Source organism: Manis javanica, chromosome 7, assembly GCF_040802235.1.
Source record: "Manis javanica isolate MJ-LG chromosome 7, MJ_LKY, whole genome shotgun sequence".
Classification (NCBI taxonomy): domain Eukaryota; kingdom Metazoa; phylum Chordata; class Mammalia; order Pholidota; family Manidae; genus Manis; species Manis javanica.
The window spans coordinates 44,076,787-44,095,194 of NC_133162.1; the positions used below are offsets into that span (position 1 = coordinate 44,076,787).

The 18,408-nt window shown below is 52.4% G+C and overlaps 1 protein-coding gene across 4 annotated transcripts in view; it reads right to left on the minus strand.

Moving 5' to 3' along the window:
- Positions 1-18,408, minus strand: part of LOC108406260 (cadherin-23) — a 72,224-nt gene that overhangs the window by 18,737 nt on the left and 35,079 nt on the right. For 3 of the 4 annotated variants that reach the window (XR_012133187.1, XM_017674857.3, XM_073240887.1), the window contains exons 5-14: positions 14,004-14,225; positions 13,611-13,730; positions 12,770-12,950; positions 7,010-7,143; positions 6,453-6,662; positions 5,780-5,887; positions 4,306-4,408; positions 2,854-2,979; positions 1,927-2,130; positions 344-802 (exon numbers count right to left, since the gene is read on the minus strand). Coding sequence is in view for 3 of the 4 variants with exons in the window: in XM_017674857.3 (XP_017530346.3) it covers positions 344-802; positions 1,927-2,130; positions 2,854-2,979; positions 4,306-4,408; positions 5,780-5,887; positions 6,453-6,662; positions 7,010-7,143; positions 12,770-12,950; positions 13,611-13,730; positions 14,004-14,225 (1,867 nt within the window). In the remaining variant the exon portion in view is untranslated. The remainder of the gene's footprint in view (positions 1-343; positions 803-1,926; positions 2,131-2,853; positions 2,980-4,305; positions 4,409-5,779; positions 5,888-6,452; positions 6,663-7,009; positions 7,144-12,769; positions 12,951-13,610; positions 13,731-14,003; positions 14,226-18,408) is intronic. The other variant, XM_017674853.3, reaches the window with a different exon arrangement.

Sequence of the window (18,408 nt, forward strand, 5' to 3'; positions counted from 1 at the left end):
GAAATTAAAAACATGAAAACTGTAATATTTAATGCTGGCAAGAGTGTGGTGAGATGGGCATTCTCATAGAACACTGGTAGCATCAAAGAATCAGAAAAGAGAGAGTGGGCTGGTCAAGGGAAAAGGAAGAGCAGAGAGACAGGGAAGGAGCAAAGGGAGAGACAGAAAAGAGAGGAAGGGTGTGGTGTCAGTAAGGGACAGAAGGGAAGAGAGAGGAGTAGCTGAGGGAAAGGGAAGAGCAGACAGAGAACAGAAAGAAGGGAGGGTAAGGAAGAAGGCAGAGAGCAAGGAGACTGAGGCAGGGTGTCAAGAGTGGGGGCAGGAGGGGAGCAGGCCCTTGTACCTGTGTTGATATTCACAGCAAAGGCATCCTCCTGGTCAGGCACCAGGCGGTCAGTGTCGTCCTTGGCTATGATACTGATGATGTGGTATTCCAGCTTTGGGTTAAGGTCGCGATCAATGGCAGGGACATTGGCAATGACAGTGCCCGGCTTGACTGACTCCAGAACACTCACTGTCTGGATGGGGTTGAGAAACTCGGGGCGGGAATCATTGATGTCATCAATAAGTACAGTGATGATGGCTGTGCCCGAGAGAGGGACGGTGCCCCGGTCAGTGGCCACCACTGTCAGCCTATAGGATTCCTGCTCCTCCCTGTCGATGGTGGCATTGCCAACGTGGATGTCCCCAGTGACTGGGTGGATGACGAAGCGATCCTGAGCCCCGGCTTCTATTCGGTAGATCAACTCCCCATTGAGGCCACTGTCCTCGTCTGTGGCCGTGACCTGAAGGACGGAGGATCCTGCGGGATGGGAATGGGGAGTGGCTGAGCACAGAGGCCTCTTCCAGAAACGTCATACCAGATACATTTGTTGGTGGTTCACAAAGGCCCCCACAGTCTCACGGGCATTGATCTTTTACACATTTTTCATGTTTGCAATTTTTAGGAAAATGGTATGTCATTTTATTTTACATTCCCTGATTATTTTTGAGACTGAACAATTTTTAATAATTTAATGATTACTTTTATCTTCTCCTGCAAATTGTCTGTTCTTGTCCTTTGTCCATTTTTCTGTCAGTTTATATAATTATGATAAATATCTTTTCTCAGCTTATTATCTGCCTTTCAATACTGCTTATAACTTTTGTTGTAAAGAAGTTTAAGTTCATGTGTGCCAAAATGTAATAATTTTCCTTTTTTGAGTCGTTCTGTTTCTTATATGCTTAGCTACTTATCAGAAATCAGAGAAATATTCACCTAAAGTTTCTTCCTTTATTTCTTAATGTTTTCTACTCTTTTATATTTTCTTTAGAATATCTTTCAATTTCATTTTGGTGTCTGGTATGGGATGAAAACCTACACTAAATATTAAAAGATGTTTTGTATATTAAATAATATGTTTTCACTACTGGTTTCATTGTTTTCTTTATCATATAAAGGATCTGTTTCTGGGCTACTTGCATTCACCCTAGAGTTTTGTGTTCACATCACATGCTTTTAAATACTATAGTTTTATATGTTATGATATCAGGTAAGGCAAATCTGGCTTTACTACGCTTATTTCTCAAAAATGTGCTTATTTTTCTAGATGGCCTTTAGAACCAAATTTACCCCCAAATCACATTTGATTTTGATGGAAATTATGTTAACCCTATTTTGACTTTAAAAGAGTCTTTCCGTCCAGGAACATGGATGGATCATATCTTAATAATCTCATTTTGCTGACAAGACACTGTGGACCAGAGAAGGGAGGTGAGGGGACCTGGGTCCCGGGACTCCCTCTGCAGGGCTCTCCCCACCCTCCCTGGTGCCCCTCTTTCTCCCCACTGGAGGTGAACTCTGCTTCTAACCTGTGAGGCTCCAATCTCCATGGACCACCAATGAGCTCCAGCCTGAGGCCTGGGGCCTGGGGCCTGTCCCCTTACCAGGTGGGCAGTTCTCCAGTAGGTGGATCGTGAGGGCAGCAGGGCTAAAGGTGGGCCAGTTGTCATTGTCATCTAGGATGGTGACAAGCAGGTCGGCTGTGCCATTGAGCAGCCCAATGTCCTCAGCCAGCAGCAGCAGCTCCAGGATGGGGGGTGAGAAGGCCTCCCGGTCAATGATGACACCTGACCTCACTGTCACCATGCCTGGTACCCAGTGCCACCAGCCAAGGAGACACAAAGGAAAAGGGGTGCAGTGGGGAAACAGGGCAAGATCCAGTCAGGGGAGCAGAGAAAGATAGGATCACGATGGTGGAAGGGGATGAAAGAGGAGCAGATAACACAATGACTTTCTTCTCCAAAGGCTCAACCACCAGTGTTTAGGAAGGGCCCTCAGGAGCCAGTCTCCCATGACTCTGTGACTGTCCCCTGCTCAGGGGCCCTCTACAGTTCTCCAGAGTTCTCCAGGATGGAGGACTGACCTGCTGCACTGAGAGAGCCACTAGCATACCCCTCCCTGTTGCCACCTGTCACCACATCACCTCCTGTCCAGGATCAGATGATGTAACATGGTCTCTGGGGAGCTTTGGGTCTGGTTTGAAGACAGACCTTTGGCTGCTTCTGCCTAATGAGGGGCCTGATCCTCTACCTGGGCATGGGGGGAGGGAAGGAGAGGGTGGGGACCCTCTGCCTAGGCTGGGGGTTTATGCACAAGCAGGTCTCTTGTGTTGTCCCCAAGCCTTCTCCTGTGTTCTCCCACCCTGATGGTCTAATCCAGCAGAAAGATGGCAGCTGTGAGGAATGGGGTCTCCCTGGAAAGCCTGGGCCCATGGAAGAAGGGAGGCCCTAGATCTAGCTGCAGGATCATTCCCACCTCAGCAGAAAGACTTAGAACTGGGCAGGGATTGCTAGGGTGTCATGAGGCCTTACCAGTGCTGTTGTCGATATCAAAGAGGCCACTCTGGGAGCCCAGTAGCTTGTAGGTCACCACAGCATAGATGTCCAGGTCTGCATCCCGAGCCAGGATGGGCCCATTGAGCACTGTGAGGGGGGTCCCTGGGCCGGGGGGAGAGGGGTCACTGCAGGGCCAACCTGGCACCCCAACCTCCCCCCTCCCCATCCCGTCCCGGTGAGCCATGGCTGACGATGGATGAGAGGGGGGGAGGTGAGGCAGATGGGGTGGGGAGGCCCTGGGCCGGGCTGCGGCAGCCTTGGCAGACTGACGCAGATGCCTGGGGAGCGGCCTCAAAGCCCTGCTGGGGAGAAAACACAACAGTGGTGAGCAAGCCCCTCCGGCCCGCCCAGTGCATGCCTGCCTTCCCAGCAGCCTTTGAGGCTGGCCACTCCACGGGAGGGTCTGGGGGCTCCCTGATATCCCCTCCCTGTGTGTGGACCTGTCTAGGTGTGCACACCCCCATCTATCCATGTGTGTGTGTACGCAATGTTCAGTACAGTGTCTGACCATACCTGACTAGGAATCCACACCTGTATGTGGGGCTCCATATTCATGTGGCCGTGAGCGTGGACACGGGAGCATTTACAGGCCCAGGAGTTGCCCACTTGTGTGCCTGTTTGCCTCTGCAGGTGGGCACAATTGCATACGGAGTGCATTGTGTAGGCACCCATGTGCCTATGTGTGTCTGTGCACATGTGTGCAAGCCCACCCTATGCCTTCCCATGGACATGCACTGGCTAATATGTTAGTATATGTGCAGGCAGGATTCAGAAACAAATTCACGTAGAGGGGTATGTCTGGCCGGAGACAAGGAATATGTCAGCCTATCTCCTTCTGACTTAGATAACAGCTGGGGCTGGGGAGGTTGGAGGAGTGAGGAGATCTTCCTAGGGCCAATAAAAAGGAGGTTTTATCTCTCTGGTCAGAGCACCCAGAGCACTGGCTAGTCTATGCTGGCCTATGCAGGCGCCCTGGCCCCCTGCCTCTGATTGTAGCTGTTCCCTGAGTTTCCAGGAGCCTCCAGGATGCCCTGTGATTCTGGAGCAGAGGGAGCAGGGAAAGGAGGGCTTAATCCCCTCCTGGATAAGCCTTGCACCGTAACTACTTCTGCTGGGGTATGGGGCTGCTCTCAGAGCACGCTGGGAGACTAATGACAATAGCTGTCTCTTCTAATCAGGGCTGCGGCCTCTCTGGTGGCCCCTAAGAGGCATGGCAGCCCTGGAACCACCAACTCCTCAGAGCTAGGCCCCTTCCTCCCCTCCACACCCTTCTGCACCCACTGGGTCTGTGTTCAGCTCCACGGTGAGGCTGCCTTCCCAGCCAAGTCTCAGCTGGGTCCTTACTAAGCCCAACAGAGGTCCTCAGGCAACTGGGGCCCAGGCTGCACCTGACAGCAGCAGGAGATCCTGGGGGGGCCCGGAACATACCGGCAGGAGAGTTCTCCATCACCTCTGCCTGGTAGGCACTCTCAGTAAACGTCGGGTGGCTGTCATTCTCATCAGCAAGAAAGATTAGCAGGAAGTCAAAATCCTATGGGAGGCACAGTAGGAGTCAGGCGGTAGACCAAGTTCTAGTAAAGTGCTCCACTGGCGGAGGGGGTCAGGTCACAGAGGTGGATGGTTAAAAAGCCCAAGCCAGGGGTCCACAGACCAGGGCTGCAGTCTCTCCTGAGCTAGCAGCCCACTGGATGGCAGTGGGCAAATCATTACCCCTAGTTAGGCCTCGGTTTTCCAATCTGGAAAATGGGAATCTTAGCTCCTCACAGAGATGCTGTGAAGTTCACAGGAGGATAGACATAAACAGGATCCACTCATGTTCCATCTCATGATAAGGCAGGACTTCAGACCGGAAGAGAGTCTTGGTTTTCAGACCCTCCAGGCCTGCCTGCTGCCCCAGTCACAGTTCATCCCAACTCTCGCCCAGTGCTGCACTTCATGCCTTTCAAAACCCACAGACATTGTCCTTATCTCTTGGGACTTCCCAGGACCCTGGATGCTATCTCTACTGCAGAGGTGAGGAAATCAGGGCCCAGAGAGGGTGGTGACTATTCAAGGCTGCATGGAGTTAGGGGCAGCCTAGCGACTAGCCTCCAAACCTCCTGATTCCCACCACTCGGTGCTTCTGCTTTGCAGGCTGACGCAGGCCCTCCTAAAGCCCAGGCCAGAAAAGGGGAGGAGAGCGGGCAAGAAAAAAAGGAGATAGGAGGCGAGAGATGGAAGAGGAAGAGGAAGGAGCACAAAGGAGAGGCCAGTAGCTTATAAGTACTTCAAACGTGAAGCCTGCTTGGCCTATACTGATGGGGAAACTGAGGCCCAGAGAGGGCTGGGTCCTGGTCAGAAGCAGAGCTGAGATGAGCCAGATCCAAGGGCTCTCGGCCAGGGCTCTGTCCCAGGCCTCAGGGCCGGCAGGGAGGGCTGACCCCTACCCTCAAGGGGACTGTTTGCTTTCTAACACTCACCTCTCCTCTTAGTGAAGAGAACTGACTTCTTTGGCTTTTGAAGGAAAAGCCACCTGGAAAATACAACCCTTTCAGAGCCCCAGCAGAGGAGTCTGTAAGTGCACGCAGGCCCATGTGCACATAGTACTGAGGTGTGTGCCCAAGTGTCAATAGTTTGGGGAGAAAAGATGGTAGCAGCTGGTGGTCATGGAGTGTTTGCCATGTGCCAGGCACTGTGCTGAACCCTACAGATGTAAGCTCCTTAAGTCCTCTCCACATCTTTGGGGTAAGTGTGGTTTTCATTTTGAAGCAGAAGGAGATGATGGAGGCCATCCCTGCTGGCTGACAGGACTGGGATTCAGACACAGCCCTTGCTCACTCCAAGGCCTGTGTGTCTGACCCCAGGCCAGGCCGCCTGCAGGCCCCCAGCACCCAGCCCTTTTTTCTGGGTCCTCCAGGCTCACCCTCCTGGCGATGCGTGGATTCTCTGGGTTGTCCTTCACAGATATGGTCAGCTTGTACTCGGCAATCTGCTCGCGGTCCAGGTGCCGGTTCACGGTGATTATCCCTGTCTGGACGTGGAGGGCTGGTGAGCTAAGCAGCCACCTGTTCCCCTCTTTGGGATCTGGCCCACAGATTCCCAGCTGTTCCACCCAAAGCTCTGGAGTGGCTGTGAGTTGCTTCCCTAAATCACCAAAGATATGGTCTACAAGGCCAAAATAGGCCAGCAGGGTCTTACCAGGCAAGAGTGACCCACCAGTGCCCAGGTCTTGCTGCCTTACAGGGATGGGCCTTCTGAAGAACCCAAGGTCCCAGCAGGCGGTGACACTCAAAGAGGCCAAGTGAGGACTTCCTAGTGTAGCTTGGTACTAACCACATGGTACTGGGGCTCTGGCCCCATCTCTGCACATGATAGGGCTCGGGGATGATAGGAACTGGGCTTGACAGACAGGTCTCAGCTGGGAACCAAGATTCCAAGCTTCCCACAGAGACTCCCACATCCCAGTGGAGGGAGGAGGCTTGAGGAGGGAATGGAACCAGAAGGAGCCCAGGCAGTGCAGTGGAAAAGCCTCTAGGGCAGGGTCCTCTTTTTTAGGAAAACCCTGGGGCCCTGCCTGGAGTCAGTCCTGGCCCTACCGTGGCATTGATGGAGAAGGCCCGCTCTCGGTTGCCTGCGGTGATGTTGAAGGTGAGCAGTGCATTGCACCCGCTGTCAGCATCACTGGCCAGGATATGGGTGACAAAGCTGGAGATGGGGCTGTCCTCACTGATGGTGATGTTCATGGGTAGGTTCAACAGCACAGGGTCATTGTCGTTGATGTCCAGCACCCGAATCCCTACCAGCATCTGGGGCATGTTGAGAAGGAAGAAGAGGTGACAGAGGAAGAGAAGGCGAAAGGGGGCACCAGGGAGAGGAAGAAAGGCAAGAAGGCAGAGAAAGGGATGGCGGGCATGGCGGCAGAGGAGGAGACGACGGGTGAGACAGAGGAGAACAAAGGGGTGGTGACTGGGGAAGGACAGAGAAAGTTGGTGTGGACAAGAAGAGGAGGAGGAAGACGAAGTAAATGATAATTAAAAAGGCAAGAAGATGAGAATGAGGATAAGAGGGAAGCTGAAAGGGTAGAGGCAGAGGTCTCTACCAAGAGTTCAGCGGACAGCAGGGAAAGCCAGTGGGATGGTGTCCCCAGACTCACCGTGGAACTGAGTGGGGGCACCCCCCTATCACGGGCACAGATGGTCAGGTTGTAGAAGGCAATGGTTTCACGGTCCAGCTCCACATCCTTCCGGACCCGCAGCACCCCCTCCACGGGAGAGATCAAGAACTCCCCTGGGTGCCCCCCAGGAGAGGCTGGCATTAGCCGGGATGACCAAGAGCTGTGGAGAGCCTGGGTCACCCGCCCCTCGCCCTCTCCCACTTCCCCTAGCAAGCCTTACTCGCCGGGGGTGGGGGACAGCTGGGTGTCGGCCTGCCACTGTCCCCAGCTTCAGATCCTCATGGGACCTGCCAAGGGCAGGCTGTGCAGGAGGGTGGGGAACTGACAACTAACTACCTGGGGTGCAGGGAGGCTTGTGGCCCCGCATGCCTGGGATGCCAGGCCCCTTTCCCTCCCTGCACCATGGGTAGGCCAGGGGCTGACCCTGGGTTTGATACTTACATTGAAAAGGTGGCGGTTCTTTTTTGCTCTGCACACCCTCTTTCTAACCACTACTGATCAGGAATTAATGAAGGTTGCAGGTACTTTGTAGTGTGCGATCCCCCTCAGATACTATGTCCTTTAAGATAGTATGCCAGGGAGGGGCAAACCTTACTCCACAGGAATGCTGTGCTCTGGGAGAGGCACTGGGGCAGGATGGAGTGGGAGGGCCGGGGGTCAGGGAGGCCCCCATTGCCCTCCATTCAGTCCTGGGTATTGACTCCCAGTTGGAGCATAGACAGGGTTCTCCCAGGCCTGTGGCCACCTCTTGACCCCTACTCAAGCCCTGACTTCCTTTCTTTGAAGCTTTAGAGAACCATCAGCTATCCCTTTGGCTTGGCCTGGCTGAGGGGCCAGATGGCTAACAGTACGTAAAGCAAAAATTCAGACTCTCAGTTTCTCAGGCTCTGAACTGGAAGGAACCTCAGAGACCATTCAGGCCCTTATGCCTTCTGGAACAGGAAATGAGTCCAGAGAAGGGGATGGCTTGCTGAAGCTCCCACAGCAAGTTCATAACAGAACCAGATTTGAACCGAGGGCTCTGGCTCTCAGCCCACTGCATCCATGGACTTGTGGTCTTCCAGAGACTACCACTCAGTGATGACTAGGGCAAGAGGTTTGGGTGGGAGGGATGAGGACAGTGGGTGCGAGGGGAAGGAAGCTGGGGGAGCAAGTGGAGCCAGTTGGATAGGAGAGGAAAGGGGAAGGAAGATGAGGGAGGTGGGGAGAGCGTGAGGAAGAGGGGTGCTCTATGCACTCCCCCAGAGCAGGCATTGACTTGCTCAGCGGCACGTGGTATGCAGGGACACTGCAAGGACAGAGGCAAAGCTCCCCAAGTGTTTCCTCTGCCTGGTCCTTCACACCCTGTCCCACCATCCCCTGCCGCCAACTCCTACTGTTCTGACTTACAAAGCAGTCCCTCCATGGCCCACTTGCAGCTGGGATTTCCCACAAGCCCTTCCTCTCCCAGTGGCCAGAGGCCGCACCCTGCCTAGAGGTGAGGAGGCTGCCTGAAGCAGGATTTCCTGAGCCTGAAATGACCTGGGGATTCTCTTTCTAGGGGTTTCCCAGCCCTGTCTCAGCCCCTGGCCATGTGCAAACAGACAGCCCCCTGCCCTCTGTCCAAAGCCAGCCACTCCCTTAACAGAAGTAAGAGTTCCTTTCAGCTCAGGGAGGCAGGCCTGAGGTGCTGGGGGACTGGACAGGCCAAAAGCTCCCCTGCTGCCAATTAAGCTCCTCACCAGCTTGCCCCGGGGCCTGACCTCCCTGTTACACCACTCCTTCTGGAGATGGGGTTAACAGCAGAGCCTTTCCATCCAGTCATATACAGGTCTGCATCCTGACTGCACTCCTGTGTGCCTTTGGGTGTGTTACTGAGCCTTGCCTTGATGTTTGCATCTGAAAAATGGGCCAATAAAGAGGTGCCATCCCAGGGTTGTGCTGGTACTGGACAAGGCTTGGCCCACCTTGTGTGCTGGATCCACAGCAGGTCTTGGTATCAGTAGGGGGATCCTGAAAGGAGGCTCAGGCGACCCTCTGAAGGAACTGGGGGCTTTCAGGGAGGATGAAGATGTAAGAAAGGGGTCCAAGGAGTGGGTCTGACTTGAAGGGGCAGCTAGAGGCTCTGTGAAGTCCAGGGTTCATGGGAAAGGATATGGCCTCAAGTGGATACAGCCTATTTCCCAACCACTCTTTGACCACTTATCTCCTCAGAGCTTAGTGGGCTGCGACAGCCCAGCCATCCCTGCCATCTCCCAGCAATAGAAGCCCCCTCCAGGCTCAGGCTGCAGTTGCAGGAAGGTGACCTTGAAGTTGGGTGGCTCGGGGCACGTCCCTTCACCAGTGGTGTGTTGCTAACCGGTTCTCCACAGAAAACAGCCAATTTGGAGCATTTTCCAAGTTGCCAACATGGTATCACTGAACACAGAGGTGAGAAGAGATATGGCGAGTAGAAGTTGTGACCTGTGTGACCTCTAGCACACTGTGAGGTCAACTGCCCAAGCTCCTGGCCTTCACTTATCTATTCTGAAATGCTGACCATGCTTAGTGATCCCAGTTATCTTTGGGGGGCTCTGAATGTCTACTTTTCCTTCCTGATGGGAGGGAACCTCAGCCAGGTCAGCCTGGGGAAACTCCCAGGCCTCACTCTCTCTTCCAGGGGTCTGCCTCTCAGTCTCCTGGCACACCCAAGACCCCGAATTCCTAAGGCTGACCCCTATCATATGTGGACTCAACCAGGGATGTTTTGCTCATGACTCCAAAGGCACATGACAGGGATCAGTCTGCAATTTGCTGGGACACGGGTGTGAGAGGCATTGAGAGTGCCCCTTACCAGGAGGGGGCTCAGCTACCTTCCCAGAACCCACCTCTCACCCAGGCTTTAGCAGCCTCCTGCACAGGAGCAGGGACTCCCGTGGAGAGCCTCTGTGTTTGTGAAGTAGCAGAGGAGAAAGGTCACTGCTCTGCTGGTTTCAGAGGAAGGCTCAGTGCTTGGCCAGTGAGAAGACATGAAAGGTTGCATGTCAGAGCAGAGGCCCCCCACAGGCTCTGGACAGCAGGGGCTTCAAGTCTGGTTCTACAGACGTGGAATTTTTTCTTAGCCCCCTAATTGCAAATCTGCCAGGTTCTATGCTCTGTCCTTGGCCCCTTCCTCCATCTGCTTCCTCAGGACTCCCTTCTCATCTCATGGCTTTAAATACCTCTCTGCTGACAGCTCCTGAATACTGCCCAGGATAGAACCTCTCTCCTGAACCCCTGGCTTGTACATCCAACCCAACCCGATGTCTCAAACTTAACTTCACCTCTTCCTCCCCACCTGCTCCCGCTGCAGCCTGCCCACCTGCTGATGGTGATGCCCTCTAGCTGCTCAGACCAAAACCTTGGTGTCATCCTAGACTTCCTCTTACAACCCACATCCAATCAGTCAGCGCCTTCTATTGGTTCCACCTTTGAAATATGCCAGAGCCGACCCCCTTTCTTACCACCTCCAATGCCTCCACCCGGGACCAGCTACACCATCTCTAGCCTAAGTGGTTGCAACTGGCTCTCACAGTCTCCTTGCTCCTATTCCTTAATCTCTGTGGTCTGTTCTGAGAATAGGAACTGGAGTGGTTTTCCCAAAAGTGAAGTCAAATGATGTCCCTTCTCTGCTCACAGGTCTCCTATGGTTCCGATGTCAGTTAGTTAGTGCAAAAGCCAAGTCCTTGTAGTGGCCAGCAAGGCCCACATTTGGCCCTACTACCTCTCTGATCTCTCTTCCTACTAGTCCCTTTGCTTGACTTCATGCCAGCCACAGGGCCTTTTTGCTCCTCCATGAACACACCAGGTCTACTCTAACCTCAGGGCCCTCACACTTACTGTTCCCTTTGTCTGGGATGCTCTCCTCCAGATGTTCACATGACCCCATTCCCGCTTCCTTCAGGTCTTTGCTCAAATGTTATCTCCTTGGACAGGTCTTCCTTGAGACCCTGTCTAAAATTGTAGCCTTCACCCTGGTGCTTCCGATCTCCTGGCTTTATATTTCCTCATAGACCCCCCAGTATACTAAGTCATCTACTTAATCAGTTATGTTCATTGCCTATGCCCTCCAACTGGAACACATGTTCTGTAAGGGCAGGGATTTCTGTCTGTTTTGTTCTGTATTCTCAGCACTTGAAATATGATTGGCATATGGTAGGTGCTCAATAAATATTTATCGAATGATCAATTAAAAACCAGGATGTTTCACAAAGATTTGGATTTACAGCTTTTCTTTCAAAAAGTGGGAAGGTCTAAAGTGCTGGGCATAGAAGCCACAGGGCATAAATCTGCAAAGAAGTAAAAAGCTAACCTTTGCAAACAATATGGCTTCTCTCTCACTTACCAACTTTACATTTCCCTGTATGGCCCCGGAAGATGACTGGTTAGCCAGAGACGGGTAAGATTCCTCAAGGGAGGAACAACCTAAGACAGGCACAGTCGCAGGGGGGCCATCAGGTGAGAATTTGGGGATCAACAGAGGTGAGGCTCAGAACCTCACCCCCCCTGCTTTGAGAGAAATCTTCTGCATCCGTGGATGTCTTGCTGCCCTTGTCTAGCCTGGATTAATACTTAGTCCATAGGCACACACCTGATCATCTGATCATCTACATTTGCCTTCTTACAGCACTAAACTATGTTTTCTACCTTTATCTTGCATCTACCTACCACTTCAGCATTTTATTAAAAATAAAAATAATAATAATAATAGGAGAAATGTGGGATCAACATATAAATCAAGTACAAAAATCAAATGAATATTCATATTTGACCTGATGGTTTATAGGTCATATTGCATGATCAAAACCGAAAGTTTCTGTGATGACTGCCCTTGTACTGTTCACCATGTAAGAATTTATTCACTCTGTAAGAATTCGTTCACCATGTAAGAACTTGTTCGTTATGCTTCAGAAGATTGGAGACTGACGAGAATTAGGCTTGAGATGGATTAATGATTGTACATTGAGCATTGACCCCCCTATACTGAATTTTATTGTTGTTAACAACCATTTGATCAATAAATATGAGAGATGCCCTCTCAAAAAAAAAAAAAAAAAAAAAAAAAGTGGGAAGGTCTAGCCTCCTGGGCCTGCATTTTGACATGGACCATAGAGCTGACTTGCAGCTGTCACAGTCCCCACTATTCCCTATTGTATTGCCTGGACCCTTTCTCCCAAGTATGTTCCCTGCACGACCCCAGTAGTTTGGGATTCCTGCTCTACAGAAATGAGTGAAAACAGACTTGAGAAATTGCTCCATCCAGTGAAAACTGTGCTCTTTAACAGAGGGGAACAGCCAAGGTACTTGTGAAGGCCCTTAATGGGTGACAGTGAAATGTGCAGAGGAATCTGGGGGTTTCTGTGCACATTTGGGGGTTCCTGAAGGTTTGGGGCAAGGATACTCATCTTTTCTCCGCCCTGGAGACTTTTCTCTGGGTATAACACACAGGCATTTTCTATCTGATTCTCAAAGGGGTCTGTGACCCTCCAAGTACCAGCCTCTGTTCCCAGATTTCAGAATGTTCTCACATATCTCTGTGAAGAAGGGGTGGGAAAAGCTTATTTCTATCATCTTATGGATGGGGAAACTGAGGCCCAGAAAGAGAAGCCAGAACAGACAGTGGTGGAGTTAACCGCCTCGAGACCTTCTTTCTCATCCTGCTCCTGAGTGGGGTGGAGGAGAGGCCCTCGACCCAACTTTGGGTGAGTTGCCGCCCTGACCTCCCAGCTCAGGTTCACTCACCCAGAGGGTCTCCGTTCACGATGCTGTACTCCACCTGCCCATTGGGCCCTGAGTCTCGGTCATGAGCCAGGAAGGTCCACACTCTGGGCCCTGGCTGGCCCTCAGTGACATCAAATGGCCCCTCGTAAGCTCGGGGGAAGGTAGGCATGTTGTCGTTGATGTCATTCATGTTCACAAGCACCTGAGATGGTGAACAAGCTTAGTTGGGGCTGCACCCCACCCAGCTCTGAGTTGGGTTTAGTTCCCTCATCTATAAACTGGACCTGACAATCCTGTCTCATGGGCTGATGCAAGAGTCATAGGGGTTAATGGATGTGGAAGAGCCTTGTAAGCTATGTACATGCATAAATTATTGTTATTGTTAAACCCTTTCTATAATAATCCCAATAATAATGCTATGAACTTCTATTAATTGCTATTCTATGTTCACTGTACATGGTCTCATTTGCTCCTCCCACACTCTGAAATAGTTATTATCCCTCTTTCACAGAGGAAGAAAATGAAGCTCAGGGAGTTTAAGTGATTTGCCCAGAGTTACACAGCTGGGAAGGGGAAGAGCAGGGTCACGAAACCCTGTTAGTTTGATGAGACTCTGTGCTCTTCCCATGAGGGGTAGGATGGCAGGTGTTGTCATCTATCTGAGAAATGAGTGACACAGCAGAGATACAGTGACTTCCTCAAAGTCACACAGCAAGTTTGGGTGAGTTGCCAAGACCGGTGCAAGGCTCTTGGATTTAGGCATTTCTTCTGGACAATCTTTCCTTGTCTCCCTTCCCCACTGGAGTTTTCTGGGCCACGTCCTCCCCCCACTCCCAAGTTGGGGCTGTGTCCCACCACCCACCGTGGTGGTGGAGGTGAGGCGGTGGGACAATATGGGGCACTGGTCCGTGGCAGTGACAAGCAGCGTGTAGCGGCCATTGCTGATCTCATAGTCCAGCTCCTTAACAGCACTGATGACACCCTGGGGCATAGAGGGACAAGGGTGGATTGATAGGCAGTGAGTCTGGGGCACCCTGGGGACCAGCACCTCTGACCTCCTCAGGAGGTAGGCCTGACGTCCTGGCCAGGACGGGGACCCCCTGTCACTGTTGTTGTCACCCCACCTCAGCTTTCCAAACTCCCACACTGGCTGCCCCCCCCAACTTGGCTCTGCCTCCATCCCCTCCATGCCACTGAGCTCCCCTCTAATCCCTTTAGCCAGCTGACCCTTCTCCTGGACCCCGCCAGCTGCTACCGTGTGTCCGTTGATATGGAAGGTGTTGATGATGTTGCCTGCGACAAGGGTGTAGATGACCGTGCCATTGGGCCCTTCATCCAGATCCAGTGCTTGGATGGTGAGGAGGCTGGTGTTGATTGTGTCTGGGCCCTCATCCAGTAGGATCTCATAGTGGGGCTGCTGGAACACAGGCGCATTATCATTTTCATCCACGATGGTCACGTACACGTGAGTGGTGGCCTGTAGACAGAGAACAGCACGGTCGGGCTCCCCGGTCAGCTGGCATGGGGCTGAGGTGGAGCCAGCTGGATGTTCTCCTAGGCTGAACTCACTCAGTGTGATCCAGCGTGGTGAGGGAAAGGGGGGGGGATGACAGGAAGGGAAGTCACAGAGGCCCCCCGAAAGCCAAGCCAGGGAATTGCGTAGGTCCAAGACAGCACTTGCGTCACCACTGTCAATCCAAGCCTATGGCAGACATCACTAATCAATCATGGCACTGCCGAGGCCAGATGCAACCTCACAACTTGTCAGCACAGAAACCTAGTGACTGAAATAGGCACTGGAGATAAACTCCGGTACCACCCTCAGCTCACACCTTTGCTTGGGCCAGGGCCTCACTGACCTTGAGCCTCCTGTCAGATAGCAAAAGGCAAGAATGTGTTGTATGCAGCTCAACAGAGTATTTAAACATGACTTACTGTTCATGTGAATGGAAGAAATACCGATTTTTAGCATTTTAAAGAAGGAGGATGTTGGGTTTGGGGCAATTTCATGGGCAGAATTTGTTAAGCTGTGAAAAATAGAACTCACAGAACATGATTTCATTGCAGGAATGGTTTCTACAGCATGATCTCATGTAAATGGCTACTTCGGGCTGATGTTTGGTCTAATTGGACCACATGAATCGGCATCCAGTGATCAGCATTCAAGAACCACAGAGAAATGGTTGACGTGACACTTCACAAGCAGAGCAGATAAAAGGGAGAAATTAACCACGTGCTGGTGTTCTCTGTGTCTAACCACCCCGCTACCCACCTGTCGCCGGCCCCAATTTGTGCTTCTCCTCTAACTGGGAAGATGTTCCCTGTGGACTGCCTCACTTAGGGTCTCTTGCCGTCTGGCTACAGATGGGTTTAGCCAATGGGAGGTCCTGGCAGAAGACAGGAGCAGGAGGAGAGAGAAGTGGGGCATTTCTTCCTCGCTTTACTCCTCCACACTCCCTCCTTTCCTCACTATGGTTCTGCCAGGGGCCATGCTTCTCTGGCTGGGTGGCCCCTCTCTCATGGCTGCAGCTCTCACTGGGCTGCAGCGGCCTCACATCCTGTCCTTTGGACTTGTGGGTGGTAATGGCTTCCTGCAGCTGCTAGTCTGTGGGTGCTTCACCAGCTCTTCATAAATAGTCCCTCCAGTGAGCTCCCTCCAGTTGAGCCCCGAGTGTGCCGTTTATTTCCTACTAGGACCCTAATATAAGCCTTAGTAACTAAGATGATAGTTATAATAACTGCAAATAGCCTAGGTAGAGAGAATGTGACTAGGCCATTACCATGGCCAGAGAACAGAAACCAGATGCCACAAAAAGCTGGACTTATGCACACATTTTCCTTATGTACCCATTCCTTGGGTCTGGCTGGCTCTGGGACCACCGGTGGAGAGAAACAGATGGGTAGGAGACCTGGACCCAACAAGACTGCCACTGCCCCTGAGGAGGCAGTGAGTCCACTGGGCTGTAGCTCTGGGTCTTGGGGGGCCCAGCTATTTGCTTGTTCACAAACTGTTTCCAAAGCAGGTAGGGTTGGCAGGCTTGAAATGGAGCTCTGTAACCTCGGACATGTCACATCTCTTCTCTGGACCTTTTCTGTCTATGAATAAAGGACCTGGCTTGATAGCCAAGGTCCCTCCCAGCTCTGACATTCTGGGGTTCTGGTCTGCTGTCACTGGACCAAATCTCTCCATGCAGGAGGCATTCCTCTGGGTCTTAGCATCTCAATGAGCTTATATTAAAATAACAATCACACAGAAAGGAAAAATGCATTATTTTAACATTTCTCAAACTTTTCCCCCAGAGTGGAGAAGGAACGCGCTCTGACTCTGGGGAATACCCTGAAGTGTTTGTCTCAGCAATGAAACATCTTATTGCCTATGTTATCTTTGAAAGCTCATAAGGATTTTACAATCTTCTCCATAATGTGTTAGTTTTCACTCGTGGTGGTCCCCGATGTCTGAGTAAAGATGACCACCGAGGCAGGTCACTGTTCCCTGTGGCTCTGCACGGTCCCGCATGCAGCTCTGAGCACTCTGCACTGGCAGGGGGCCCAGCAGCGAGTCATCCCAAGCCCCCTTTCCACCGGCGAGAGCACAGGTCACCTTGCAGGTGGGGCTGGAGACCACCTCCCTACTGTGGTGGCAGTGCTGACATTCCCCACTTTCCCAACTCCAGGACAGCTCTAACCGCAGTGTGGGCTGCAGTGGGGTTTGGAAAGGAACCGCCCCCTGGAGCCCCATCTGAGACCAGGCCTGAGCTTGGGAGGGGACGGTGGGTCTGACTTCCTCTGGCCTCTGGAGTGAGGAGCAAGTCAATGCCCAGAAAGTCCTCGCAGCTGAGCCTTCCTGCTCTGGCACTGGGGAACAGTTTGTGCAGCCACTGAGGTTTCTGGAACATTCTCACACCTTGGGTAATGTCTCTGCCTCCCTGTGAGGCAACCCCCAGAGACTCGGTGGTGGGGGGCAGTGTGCTGGGGAGGAAGGAAGTGCAGGGGTTAGCACGGGGCCCAGCTGAGGTGCTCTAGCCCTCTAGGGAAGGGGATGGCAGGGTAGTTGCTTCCCTCCCTCAATCCCAGGCTCTCCTCACCCACCTTCTACACCCTGAGACAGAGGGAGTCTGGTTTTAAGGGTGGTCTAGACAAAGTAAGGCCAGGCCAGTAAGGGACAGGGGAGGAGGCCCAGGTGCTCCAGGGTTTCACGCCTGAGTGTTCCCACCTCATGTCGGCCAGCAGATGGGCTAGGGTGGGAAAAGGGCCATACCCACCTGATTTCAACTGGTTTGGTACCTTCTCTGGGTGGAAGGGCTCATACTCTGCCAGCAGGAAGGGCCCTGGGCTGTCTCCCTAAGTGGGATCCCAAGCTCAAGATCATGACCAAAGACCTGGGTCACATCCCAGCAGCCTTTGGGGCTCCCATCGCAGGGGGTTCCCTGGCTCAGGGGAATGGCCCACTCAGGCTCACCTTCCTCTGTGTAGCCTCCACAACCTAGGAGTGAGGGCTGAGAGCTCTCAGACGGCCTCTACCTTGTTCAGGCTACCCATGGGACACCTGGGATTCTGGCTACCCTTCAGTCTCGCCACCCCGATTCCTGACCCACATGGACTCTGGCTGTCCTCTGTGCTTCAGCCTGGGGCAGCCTGTGAGTTCAAGATTCCCAATGGGCCAGCAAAGCCCCTGGAAGCTTCAGCCAGGCTGGGGTAACCTGGGTACTGTGGTCATGCCCTCCCCCTGCCCCAGTTCCTGGACCTCACCACTGTCAGCTCCATACCTCTGTTTAGGAAATCATTTGCTCAGTCATCAGTTTGTTCATTTAGATAAGAGTGCATTAAATACTCTCCAAGCCCAGTTTTGTGCCAGGGGCTCAGAAATGTCAAGGAGAGGCCCTGGTTCCCAAAAGCTCACAGTCTAGCTCAGGAGGGCAGATGAGCCCAGGTATAGGTCATCTGGTCAGTAGCCCCAGGCCTGGTGTGACAGTTGAAAGGAGCGTGGACAGGAAGGCCTGCAGGGACACCCTCAGGGGAAGTTCAAGGTACTTTGTGAAGGGGAAGGACTTAAGTTGAGCCCTGAGAAGTGACAGAATTTAGGGGAGAGGATAGAAGAGGAGAGAGATAGTCAGTGGTGCCAAAGCAGAGGATTAGAGGCTAAGATTACCCAGGGCATTGGGCAGAGATGGTGCAAAGTGGGAAGTGACACTGGGGTCTGGGGGAGAGGAACACTCATAATTTTCCATGGGACACACTATCAGATGTTGCACATACACGTCCCCGTGTAGTGGTGTGCCAAGCCTATTGTGAACTCCTGCACCTGTGCTGTGTGCATGTGCACAAGAATATGGAATCTACAGTCAAGCCTGCTCAAACTTGTCCGGCTCTTTATGAAAGTTAGATTTCATTCCTTCATTTATTCACTCCATAACTGGGAGCATCTGCCACATATCAGGCCCTGGGCTGGGCTGTGGGCTGTTCAGTGCCTGACCCCAGACAACTCAAACGTTGGTAGGGGCAGACACAGTCTGTGATTAGGTATGGTGCTAAGTCAGGGAGATACACTTCTCAGGCTGTGCAACAATACTAATCCTCTCCAAAGAGTAGAAAAGGATTTAAACTGGCGATCAAGTGGAGCTACTTGCTGGGACACCGCCTGGCTCCCTAACTATACAGCC